General features: G+C 37.8%; 1 protein-coding gene across 1 annotated transcript in view; it reads right to left on the reverse strand.

Annotated features, from left to right (window-relative positions):
* MYO3B (myosin IIIB) overlaps positions 1-13,532 on the reverse strand; it is a 195,543-nt gene that overhangs the window by 60,580 nt on the left and 121,431 nt on the right. Inside the window, exons 25-28 of the mRNA XM_065670620.1 lie at positions 13,075-13,152; positions 10,823-11,028; positions 1,490-1,601; positions 394-556 (exon numbers count right to left, since the gene is read on the reverse strand). Coding sequence (XP_065526692.1) covers positions 394-556; positions 1,490-1,601; positions 10,823-11,028; positions 13,075-13,152 — 559 coding nt within the window. The remainder of the gene's footprint in view (positions 1-393; positions 557-1,489; positions 1,602-10,822; positions 11,029-13,074; positions 13,153-13,532) is intronic.

The raw sequence follows: 13,532 nt of genomic DNA on the forward strand, positions 1-13,532 counted from the left end.
ACACAGCTCCCCAAATTGGATATAAGGAAGCCTTTTGGGCCCATGCCATGATGTATGTTATCTGGAATTTTGGTATACATGGGGGCAGGAGGAGCATACTACTCCATTAATTTATGTGCTGCATGCTAGCATAGACACACCTAACAATATTTTAATTTTCTGCACAGGCATCACACTCAAAATACTAAAATATTTAAATAAAGACATTACCAAATACTAAGATGACACCACAGAAGTAAATCAATAATATTTGCATCAATTAGCTGAAGAGGAAAGCACCTCCGGTTATTTTGATTTCATAATAAACTATTATGAATGAATAAATAATGTACATGCCATTTAACAGCTTGAAATGCAAAACCACTGAATGAAATAGGAAATGTGAACATTTACCTGACTGTATGGTAACAGCACTGTTTTCTCTTTTCTCTTTGACTTTCTTGTACCTCCTTGCTCCAAGCCATCCCTTGATATAGGCCTGCATGACCACCACCCTTCCTATAACTTCTCGAAGGAACAAATTCAACTGTTCTATATGGTAATACTTTAGAAAAACCTGAAATGGAACAAACAAAAGAAAAACAAATTCAGTATTACATGCAGGCAGTAACATAACCTCTTGTATTCTGCCTTTACTTTAGTCTTACTTCAGCCTATTTTAGGGCACCATTGCTGATAAAACTGGTAAAATACAGGTTGCTAATATCATAGCAATCTTGTGAATCAAATATTCGCTCTCAGTGTGCTTGTAGAATTTCACTATTTCACTAATTATAATCAACCCATTGCAAAATAAATCACGTTTACCCCCTTTAAAAAGTAAAAAAAAAAGGGGGGATTTTTTCAGGTATCAACAATTTTGAAATGTAGCCTTTCTTGACAGTGGGAAGATAAATCCTGGATTGAATTTGGTTTTAGAGACAATAATGAAGCATTATGCTTCAGACAGCAGACCCTACATGTGCTTACATACACTTTAACTGGGTCTTGATCAGGAAAATTCTCCTTGTTTTTTCTTTGTGCACTGTAAAACAACTCAAGACACTGTATTACATCCTTTTTACAGAAGTCACCCACTCCATTTTAAACCATGAACAAAGGCTCTTAATAGAGCCAGAAGGATCTTTCCTGAAACTCCACAAGTGGATAATGTACTAACCAGGCTCACGGGATGGGCCAGAGTGTGATGTTTCAGTCACGCCATAATTACGAGCAGGAAGAATTTCAAGGAGGCACTACCTCAGCAGGCACTGACAGATGTACTGTCCTTATCTAGGTAGCCAGGTGCAGAACGCCCTTTGGGGAGGCACCCAGTGCACCCCTCCTCTTGCCGCACCAACTCAGCTGGCTTGAGAGCACACCTCCGTAACCCAGGAAGCTAACTGGAGCAAATTCCTTGCTCTTCTGTTCATGCAGTACTTTTCAAACCATTATTAGGCATGTTTTGCTAAAAGAATACTATCCTTGAGAAAATGTTAGCACTCCCTACCTTGGTTTTCCCAAGAATCCAGTTGTCTAGTTTAGATTTCTCCAAAATAGCAAGACAGTTTTCTCTGCTACCAAGAGGAGTCTCGTGTGCCTTGAATGCAAGGTAGTAATACCTGTAAAACCAAATGACAAAGAAAGAATTGACTTGACAATCAGGATGTTCTTTCACTGCCCTTCTCCAGCTCAGAGCCACATCTCTAGAACTAATAGACCAAAGTCACCCTTATACTCAGTCCTCTTCATAAACCATGACACAGCTGTCACGAATGGGTATTTGAGCATATGAACGACATAGGAAAATAGGTGGTACAACAGTGGTGACAAGAATCTGGTGCATTTTAGAATTCCTGAGTTGGTTTAATCATCCAGGAAAGTCTTTCACAAGCCAGCACAACTTAGGAAACACCCAAAGTTGCCCTGAAATTTTCAGGTGAACATATGAATGAATGACAGGAAGTGGAAAAAGTGCTAGAAATTGGAGTAATAGAAATGAAGGCAAAAATATAACCTTTTGCGTAATATTTAAAATATACTGTGGCACAGTTCCACCTCACTGTAAGCCTGCAAGTTCCGTTGAATAAGCATGCGCTCCCTGAGGTGTTCAGTGAGCTCTTACAGATTCCTGAGTGGGAGAAAAGTCAAATGCTAGCACCAAAGAAAGAGAAAAGCACCAGAAGTACATTATTCATGACCTGACACCTGTTTCTTATGAGAAATGCCCAAAAAGGAATTTCAGAATCTTTCCGTATTTCGGTTACTCGTATCAGTCATTTTTCACAAAGGAATTTAAATGTCCTTGATATTCTTTGAGAGCATAAATCCACATAAGAAGTCCGACGCTCTTAAGTTTGTAACAAGATCACTCCCATCAACAGAACTTGGGGTAGCTTCCCATTTTCAGTATGCTTAATAGGAAGGCTGAGGATCCTCAGTCAGTGAAGATAAAGGCCAGCTCCAGCAGGGTAGGCAGAACAATGATAGAGTGATACTGACTGATTATTGAGGCTGAAAGGTAGACACTGAATAAAGATTAGTTTACAGTAAAAGCAACTCTCATATCAATCTTAATTTACAGAGAGCAAGATGCTCAGACTGCATGAATACCTACTTGTTTCACACTTCCAGAAGGAGTCATATATATTTGCAGTTAAAACAATTCGCGTTGCTATCATTGCAGCAGGGATTTTATCAGTGCTGATGGTTAAGCAAAACTAGCAGCTATTTTAAAGAGAAAACAAGTTAATTACTCCTCACATGAATGTAATAATTTTTTTTACTCACTAGGATTTATGTAGTTGGGATTAGGTTTGTAGACTCATTAGGCATGATGTCTTTTTTCTGTTTGATTCAGATGAACAATTGGAAAGATTATGATCAATTTTTGTGGCCTTTGGAGCAGGCCTATACTAAACAATATTGACTTTTCTTTTATCCACATTCCCTTGCAAAGAACAGCCACTAACAATTCTGTGAAATAACATTATTGTGCAAACAGTTAATGCAAACATGTTTAAACTGAATGAAGAATAAATGGACCAATCCCTACCTGAAAAGCCACAACGCATTAATAAAGAATTTAAGTGAGTCAAGGGCAACAAGAAAAGCTTCTACTGGTATGTTGGTGATAAAAGGAAGGAAACAAGAGATCTGGTCACCTGGGATATGGAGAAGAACAAGGTACTCACTGACATTTTTGTCTGTCTTCACTGGCAAGTGCTCCAGCTACACCACCCAAGCTGCAGAAGGCAACAGCAGGGACTGGGAGAGCAAAAGACCACCCACTGTAGGAGAAAATTAGGTTCAAGAACATCTAAGCAACCTGAAGTGCACAAGTCCATGTGACCTCATGAGATGCATCTGTGAGTCCTGAGGGAACTGGCAGATGAATTTGCCAAGCCACTATCTATCATACTTGAGAAGTTGTGGCAGTCCAGACAGTTCCCACTGAGAAGAAAATGGGAAACTGAACCCCCATTTTTAACAAGGGAAAGAAGGAAGATCTGCTAAACTACAGGCCAGTCAGTATTACCTTGGTGCCTGGCAAGGTCATGGAGCAGATCCTCATGGAAACTATGCTAAAGGACATGACAATAAGGTGACTGTTGACAGACAATGTGACTTCACTAAGGGCAAAAGGCGCCTGACAAATTTGGTGGCCTTCTGTGACAGTGACAGGGTGACAGTGTTGGTGGATAAATGGAAGAGGGACTGCTGTCATCTACCTGGACCTGTGCAAAGCATTTGACACTGTCTTGCACAACATCCTTTTCTCTAAACTGGAGAGACATGGATCCGACGGATGGACTGCTCAGTGGATAAGGCATTGACTGGTTGGTCACAAACAAAAAGGCAGTCAGTGGCTCAATGTCAAGTGGAGACAAGTGATCTAAACGATTTTTAAGGTCCCTTCCAAGCCAAATCATTCTATGATTATAAGTACTTGCAAAAAATTATGTTAAGTAACAGCAAGAATATGTTCCAGTTAGTTTATAAATTGAAGGTTATTTTAGCACAAATACACTGTTAGATGGTAGCAACTGCCACCTCAGCTCTCATTTATGAACTTATGTGCTGTCTTGGCTTTTATTAAGTTACTACTTCTACAGGTACTAATCCATTTATATTGTGTTTGAGAGAAACTGGCAGGTTGAGCAAACCATTCTCCTAATCATTAACATGGGAAAGAGCCATCAGATGTTCTTTAAAACAAAGAGAAGAATATGACCAGTGAACCTGAAAGACAGATTCCCCGGTAGGCACATAGGGGTAAGAAAATATCTCGCCTCATACTAAACAAAATATGAAGAACCAATTAGAAAGAATGGAATATTGCAAGACATAATTTTTTTTTAATCAGGAGAACATGATTTTGAAATATTAGTTCCGATTAATCTCTAGATATTAGCTCCGGTTGTCACAAGAAAGAAAAAAAGAACCACTACAATAGTCAATAAAGATCAAAGTGGAACAAAATGACATCTGAAGGGAGAAGCACTGGAATCACTCCTGGACCAAGATGTAGCTATTCACCAACTGGATATGTTGCCCACTCTGAATAATGATAGGAAATTATGTACTACTGAGTTATTTTTAAGGCAGTAACTTTCTCAACAACATGATAGTGCAAATTCTTTAGCCAAGTCTTCCAAAATACTAAGAGTCATACCATTGAATAGGTATGGAGAAACATGGTGTATTTAAAAGAAAAAAGTATGTTTCCTCCAACTTATGACTGAACTTAATGATGTGAGTTTTCGCAAGACAAATGGTATTATGAGTTACAATAATAAATTTCAGCTTTCAAATATACATATCACAATTTGTGCTAGCATGCAATTTCAACAAGTAACTTGACAGATACATCAGGGAAGATGCACCAATAGTAAATTGCTGTTTGCTTCAAAAGCCAGTTCAGACAGACTTGTTATTTACACATGTATGTAACTTAAGCAGTTCCTTTCCTTAGAAGGAAAGAACGATTCAAGTGAGTGATCATACCAGTTTTCTGGTTGTCATACATCTTTTAAGGCATGCTGTAGTTGGGAATTTTAAAACAACAGTTTTTAGATGGCACTGATGCAATAAAATAGTCAAGGAGGATCTCATAATTTTAAAATCTTATTTTATCAATGACATTCTAGCTGCTGAGAAGTTGATTTCTTATTTGTGACAAATACCTGACTAAAAAGTATTTTTAAGCTATGCAATTCCCACGTCTTACAACACCATTTTTGTTTATGACTAAATTCAGTATCTTTCAAATGTAGCACCTTCGCCATTAATGAATGTAGTTGTTTTTGCTACTCACAAAACCCCCATAAAAATAACATCTTTTTTTCTTATCAAATCCTTTATGAAATTTTTCATAATATTCAGTCTAAACCTCCCCTGGAACAGCTTGAGGCCGTCACCTCCTCTCTTGTCACTTATTACTTGGAAGAAGAGACTAACACCCACCTTGCCCTATTCTCCCCCTTCAGGTAGTAGTTACAGAGAGTGAAGATCCCCCCTAAGCCTTCTCTTCTTCAGACAAAACAGTCCCAGTTCCCTCAGCTGCTCCTCATAAGACATGTGCTCTAGGCCCTTGATCCTTCATGCACTCTTTCATAAACATGCACACAATTGTGCAAAACCAGGATATTTTCTTGGGTTACAAATCGTACTTCTAGGTGTGACACATACTCATCTACGTGTTTCCTAAAAGTACTTGACTAATCAGATTCTCAGTAGCAGTAAGACTTGTAAGAGAAAAATAATTTACCCTCAGAAGAAGTGACTTTTCAGAGCTGATGAAACTCTGGAATTACGTATTTCTAAACTAGTGGTTCTTACATTGTACTACAAACTTCATGGACACAAATAGTATCCTAGACAAACATAAAAATGGGATTCACTGTATATAGCAGTCATTAAGCATAAAACAAAATACTTGAAAGCTGAATTTGTCCCCAGATCGACAATTGCAAAGCTAGGACATGCAGAGTTAAGGTTAAACATTAAAGACATGCAAGATATGGAAAACTTCAGAATGATGCTATGAATTAACTGATTATGGCCAAGACATTTTAGTTGTGGTAGTTTTAGATTGGATATACTGATTGTAAACAAATGGTTCAATTTCTCTTCCTTCCTTAAACAGTGAACTGTGGAGCTGTTCAATAAATAGTATGTAAACAGCACTACTAACTACTACACAAGTCTCTCTTACTGAAGTTGCCTTCGCATTCCACTCAATGGCAGCATCAATTCTACTTTTATTCAATTTATGCAAAAAAAGTAATGATTAACCCTTTTGCTCTTTAAAGCAAAACTTTGTACTAAAATATACTTGCCTAAGGTGGAGAATGGATAATAATATGTGAAAAGCATGAGGTAAAAGAAGGCAAAATCCCTTTTTAACCAGACCCCCAGCTATAGCAGCAAGATTCTTAGCATTCCAAAAGAAGTTTTTTCCTTCTCAGCCCGAGAGTTGGAAAGTTTAACCCCCCCAATGTTTTTAGCACTGAAAAAGCCATTAAATAACTTTCAAAAATTCCTAATTTGCATTGGTCGTATATCACCTCTTCTAGAACCTTTCACATTTGAGCTCATACAACTAATTGCATTTGACTCTATACTGAGAGTATGAATGAAAAAATTTAAATGAAAAGTCAAACATCATCAAGGGTACTGTTGAAATTCAGTAACGGACACCTAACGCTTATGCAGCAAATCATCAAATAAATACAGAATCACAGAAATACTCTCAGAAAAGCATAATTTGGTCAATTCTGCATATACAATTCATAAGGGGTTAGCAGACTTTTCACTCCTAGAGGCTATCTATCTTCTCCATCTTGAACCCTTTACTAGTCTTCTGTGACTGACAAGAGTCTAGAAAGGATATGTCGAAAGTACAGTAGTTATAGGAACAATAAAAAGATCTGAAGTAATCTTAAAGCCACTGAAACAAATAAGAAACATTTCCATGGATAATAGTAAAAATCAAAATATAGGGGATGTTATAATTTTGTTTCCAGAAATTGCTTAGGGACTTTGGTACAGTGCAGACTCAATGTTAACAGTAAGCTTACAATAAAAATGATAGAATCACAGAATGGTTTGGGTTGAAAGTGACCTTAAAAGTTCACCTAGTTCCAACCCCCCTGCCATGAGCAGGGACACCTTTCATTAGACCAAGCTGTTCAAAGCACCATCCAACCCGGCCTTGGATGCTTCCAGGATGGGGCATCCAAAACTTCTCTGGGCAACCCGTTCCAGTGCCTCACCTCCCTCATAGCAAAGAATTTCTTCCTAATATCTAGTGTAAATTTCCCCTCTTTCAGTTCAAAGCCACTACCCCTTGTGCTATCACTACACACCCTCATAAACATTCATCCTTTTAAAAAGATATAATTTCTCTTCTCTGTAGCAAACCTGTTGACTTCTAATTTAATTCAGTACTTCCCTGATTGTGAATAGTAAATATATCTATCACCACTGAATTTTTGGTGCTAGAAGAAAGCATGTATTGAGGTAATATTTTAAAAGATTTTGCAGTATTTGACCAGTTCTTATTCCACTCAATGCAGAATGTGACTCACTAAGTTCAATATGAAACTGTATATGGTAATGAGAAATGTAAAACTGATGGCTCACAGACTGTGTGTACCAGGCCTACCAGCAGTCACCTTATGCAAATTTGCACTGTGAGATTGAAAAAGTACTTGCTGGGATTCCTATTACAGTAACAGCACTGGTATTGCCATGAGCATATGAGCCAAGTAACATCATCTAGTTAAAACGGAGCAGGGTAGCACTTCCAGGAAAGGTGTATCCTGTATTCTAATGCAGTACAAAGAACTATAATGCAGAACATAAACAAGCAGAGAAGATGAAAAAAGGCAATCCTTAAATGAAACTTGTACAAACTTCTCAACACATTCCTATATGCTTATGAGGCATTTCAGTCTTGACAGCATTTAGCACCATTAGACCCTCAACTCCCTTGTCTTTTATCCTGGTACAGTATATGCCACATTACATAAAAGGTGTACACAGCTGGGGCATATGTGGTGAGGACACACCTGCATACCACATCATGTCATGTGAAGCTTCAGGGGCCTGGGCACTTGGATATAGTAAGGAGCGTCCCATTCAGTGGGACTTTCAGTATAGGTTCTGCCTAGAAAGCACATCTCCGTTAGCTGCTGCGCAGTGTATGCTCACTATGCAGGTCCACGAGCCAGGCACACCTGGTTGTTGATACGGTAAATAACCTGTGTCTGAAACCTAGGATAGCTGCCGCCTAAGAAAGGAACCTTGCTGCTTCAAAGTAAACGAGTAAGGCAGACACGTGATGGCATGGGGCATGAGACAAGGCCAATGGAGATGGAAGTGCCTAACACTTAACAGGTCTACAGTATTTACAGGGGCTGCAGATTATATTTTTCTACTTTAAGTAAAAGAATACGTGTATTTACACACATAAAACAGATGTTTGTATACTTGGCTGAAGAAACACTGTGTGAATGAGTTACAATTAAGTCCTTTCCTCACCATCTGTTTTTTAACCCAATAAACTACTTCCAGGTTTGCAACACTGAAATAATGTGTTCTATGTGAAAAGAGAAGACAGTAAAGAGTAACACTAGACAGAGCTTTATCTTTTGTTTACCTCTCACCTGATAAACCCTGAATGGGTCTGTTCCCTGCCTTTGATTGTTTTGTCCTCATATTTCCTGCTAAGAGTTTACAAAACAGCATTATTGAACAGGCAGATAAGAAGCACACCTATTTGTTTAATAACATCAAGGGAGAAAAAGTGCTGGCTCATCCATTTAGTTGTTCAGTTGCTCAAAAGGATCAAAATACCAATTAACTTGCTGGCTTAGAAAATCTTTGATATCCTCACATTTACTGACATTTTGAAACTCTTGTTCATACTTGCTTAATGTCTTTTTGATTATGAACAAAGAAGTGCCAATCTGTTTAGCATTTGACCTGTTTTCTCAAACATTTTTATGTATTCAACTACTTAGTTCCTAAAAACACTTGACTAGTCACGGCTGTAAGTTGAAGAAAAATGTTTCTTGTTCCACTGATAGCTTTTTTAAGCATGGTACTTCCCCGCCAACCCCCACCCCCACCCCCCACAGAGCAAAATAGAATAGAATATGATTAAAAATAAAGCATGAAGTGAAAAAAAGAGCAAGAACATCCCCTCTCCTGCTTCCCCCCCCCCCCCCCCCCCCACCATTTATATTCTGAACTCAGGAAGTCTTCTGTGCTGTTGGGCAAATTGCAAAATCTCCCCCCACACACGCACTTCTCTTACCATGTTGATTTTTTTTTCCTGAATGCATTACATCAAGTTGGACTAAAAACCTGGGGCGTATCTGACAAGATGCCCTTATTTGCAGGAATGGAAAGCTACAGTGAGCGCTGCTTTTATTACCATTACTTTTCAAGGTTTTACTCAAATTTAGTGCACTTTTGAAAAGAATCTATTGATAACGAGGGAGGCCTAATTTTTTCTCAATTTACACTTATTTCAGTGGAGTTTGCTTCTGTGTAACCTGGAGAAAAGTTAAGGTTAATAATTCTGCCTTCATCCTCTTCAGGATGTTGCAAAGATGTGTTAGTGATCACAAAATTTGATCTCTTTGTTAAATCTGCTTTAAAATGGTGTGACCTTCCTAAAATTAGCCACAAAACACAAAATAGTTTGGGGGAGTTCTTGGCTGAAAATTAAATGGCTTTGATAGACAAATGAACAGGTTAGTTATCCTTCCTTGGGTTATCTCTCTAGTGTTTTCCTATTGCATACTCATTTGTCATACTAACATAAATCAGAAATTTGCAGAATTGTTCAGAATTAATTGATTAACCTACGGTTTATCATTCAACGTCTTGAATGCAAGGACCACAAATTTCCAAGCGCAAATTGATTCACATGTGTAAATTTACCTAATCGCCAGGTATTAGGAAGGTCTGTGAAACTATTCCCTCTCAAAACCATAGGCAGCTCTTTCCCTCTAGCATTCTATAAATGACTCACTTTTAGCAAATTTATTAAGTCTATACCATCTAGATGAGCAACTTTCAGTTCAGCATATATTACTAAATGCTTGATTTTACCATTCACTACTTGTTCCTGCTGTTGAGTAGTTGATTGCTTAACGGTACTGCTTCTGCTCTATTATTGAATTATCAATCCTACAGACTGGAAGACAGTAAATAGTACACAAAACCCTATTTTAAATTTAGAGGAACCCATAATGATCATATAAATATATTGCCATCATAAAGGTAATAGCATTTCCTGAATCAGATTTATAACTTTTTCAGATTGAGAACTGTATTAGAGCCAATATAAAATAGCCATGACAAGGGTTCAGGTGGACAGAGATCTGATTATAATTCATGGTATCTCCAGTGTAAATGACTATGAGGCTATGAAACTATAATGAGGAATATTTCTAAATCTAAAGCTTTTGTATCAGTTCATTCTTAAGCACATGCACATTCTTCACATGATGGCTGAAGGTCATTGACCTTCCAAATCCTTGTATTATCTGAGCATGATGCATTATTTCCACTTGTTGGCATTATTGAGGGAACCACAGGGACAGGCTTGCTGCTGAATACTAGGTACTCACTGCTCATCTCTCATTGACTTTTCTCCATTAGTGCTCAGGCATTTCTTGTAGTCTTTATCTCTGATAGTCACTACTCTCATTAGAGAATCTGACTATACATGCATAAAGCAGTGTTTGTAGAACTTTCTGTACTTAAACATAGAACATATTTTATTGAATGGAGTTTTAAACCTGCCGCATTATAGAAGTCTTACCTTTTCACGAACTCATCAAAGAGGATCCGATGAGAATACCCTTTTTGACGTATTTTGACAGTTTCCAGAATTCCAGTGTATCGTAGCTGCAGTAGAACTCTCTCATGAGAAAACATCAGTGCTTCTCGATCATCATTAGGTTTAATGCAGCGAACAAAGTGAGGCTGTCCAACAACCATTTTGGATAAAAGATCCATGAGGGAATACTAGTGAGGAAAAAAGATGCGCACATTTGACAAAAAACTGCAACGCAACTACTCAGCAGGACAGATGTACTTGTAAACAGTATGTAATGCTTGATTATATTTTAATCACTCATGTTAATCTGCATTGATAGTTTATTAATTTTTAAGCTTTTGGTTAAAATCCAGAACCTACTGAAGTTCTCAACTGTAAAAAAAAAAATAATAATGAATTAAATTCCTAGTTCTTATTCCTTACTTCTAACACCTTCCTCTTCCTCTCTCCTTATGACACATTCCTGTAGCTGAAGAGGGCCCATATTAATAGAAAAATAATTAAATTGAAAAATGCCCTAACTATAACTCTGCTGTGGGCACATTTGACCAAATATCCCCAAGAACAAGCTTTACTGTGAAACATGCAATTCACAAAAATTTACGGAAAATTATAGGGGAAGTATTACAAGAAGTCATCAGTTCAGTCCCCTGCCCACAAAGAACTGCAGATCTATCTTTACCATTTCAAGCACATCCCTGTTTAATCCATTTTTCAGAATCACTGAGGTTATAGACCACACAATCTCCCTAGGCAATCTACTGAAGTGTTACATTATCATGACTATTTATAACACTCTTAACATATAACCTAAATCTTCCTGCGGAAATGTAGGCCCATTACTTCCTTTCCTATCCACCCTGGACATGGAAAACAATTTATTCCATTTCATTTTACACTAAAATGAAAAAAAGTGTGATCTCATCACATACGTCTGCTTTTCCAATGATTCCTCTGAATACTGATACTTCTGCTCCATCCTCACTTCATTAACCACTGTATGATAAGTATCTGCTGCAAATACACTTCATCTCAGTCACATACAATTTCAAGCTGACTGTAGTCATTTTGCTGTAGGCTGCATGCATATTCTGCTATACTTTCACAGTCACTCCCCCACTCCATTTTATTTTACTTAATTTTATTTTATTTAATTTAATGTAATTTAATTTTATTTTAATCATAGACTCATAGAATAGTTAGGGTTGGAAAGGACTTTAAGATCATCAAGTTCCAACCCCCCTGACATGGGCAGGTACATCTCACATGAGACCATGTCGTCTAAGGCTCTGTCCAACCTGGCCGTGAACACTGCCAGGGATGGAGCATTCACAACTTCCTCGGCAACCAGTGTCTCACCACCCTCACAGTAAAGAACTTCTTATGGTTCCTAGACAGCTGACATTTAATTCCAAAAGCACTCTAAATCCACACTTCTCTTACTAGGCAAGTCTGAATGTGTGGCCTTGTACCCACACTGGGGCAACAGCTCAGTATACATCAGCTTCCTCTATGCCTTTTCTTATACTGTTTTGCACAGCAAAGAAAACCGGAAATCCTACTTGGCATAAAGCTTTGACCCACATTGGCTAGCACAGCACTGTGAACTTCCCCTTTCTGCATGGTACAAGTGAAGCCTAAAACTTTTCCCCTCTGCAAGGACTGCATGAAAAAAACATTCCTGACTCCTAACATTCCAGTTCCAACATTCTCAATGCCTTTTCCTTACCTGTTTGATTTAAACACACAGGCAGTATATACATTACCCCAGACAGGATTACTACTGATAAAATGGCAATCCATTTGACTTAGAACAGTACTTCCAAAAGATGGATTGTTTTCACTTATTAGCACAAATGACAAACCTTAATCTTTAAAAGTAGGTATGTCTGAGCTTGTGAAAAAATATGAGTGCTTTAGTAATGACAGCTATTTTATTTGCACAAAATTTGTTTTCTGTTTATGAAAACAGGCCTGTTCTAGACCTTCATAATTTTAGATGGAAATAGTCTAGACTTTAGATTCTCTTATCAGTGTACTTGATGAAATTATAAAAATACAAGTATGAGGAAACAAAAAGAAAAGGAGAAAAAGAAATATTATGAGTCTAAAAAGGCCTCACAACAGAATAAAAAAATGTTCTTATTCTCTTTGATCTCACAATCCTGTAAATATTTTAGATATATCTATTGTTCTTATCACCAAAATGTTTGTTTACAATTTAACTTTTGTACCCTAAAATAGGAAGCCATGGTTTGCCGCTTCATGTTAGTTGTTTCTTCAGGATGTCGCATAACCTCCATTGTGTCAACCTGGAAGACAAAACTCAGATGTTAGAGCTGTTCCAAAAATACTGCAGCCACCCACCCCTTCCACTCTCTCTTTCTTCTCTCCCCTGCACCCCGCCGCCTTTCCCATGAAAGCTGGGTTCAAGTTTTGTTATGATCATTCCTTCAGATGCACTTCAGCTTACTTTATCAGAAGTAAGAAGGCCAGTTTCTAACAGATGCAGGACACGCAATGATTTCAGAGAGCTGCAAGTTTCCAAATGATTTCACACTTCTGTTTTGATAGTATAACAGCCAATGAAGCAGCGGCCAAGATGCAATACCTTATCAACTGCATTCTAAAAAGCATTCCTCTTATCACCACTACAATGAACTCCATCAGGTCTCATTTTACATATAAGTGT

Source organism: Lathamus discolor, chromosome 3, assembly GCF_037157495.1.
Source record: "Lathamus discolor isolate bLatDis1 chromosome 3, bLatDis1.hap1, whole genome shotgun sequence".
In the NCBI taxonomy this organism is placed as follows: domain Eukaryota; kingdom Metazoa; phylum Chordata; class Aves; order Psittaciformes; family Psittacidae; genus Lathamus; species Lathamus discolor.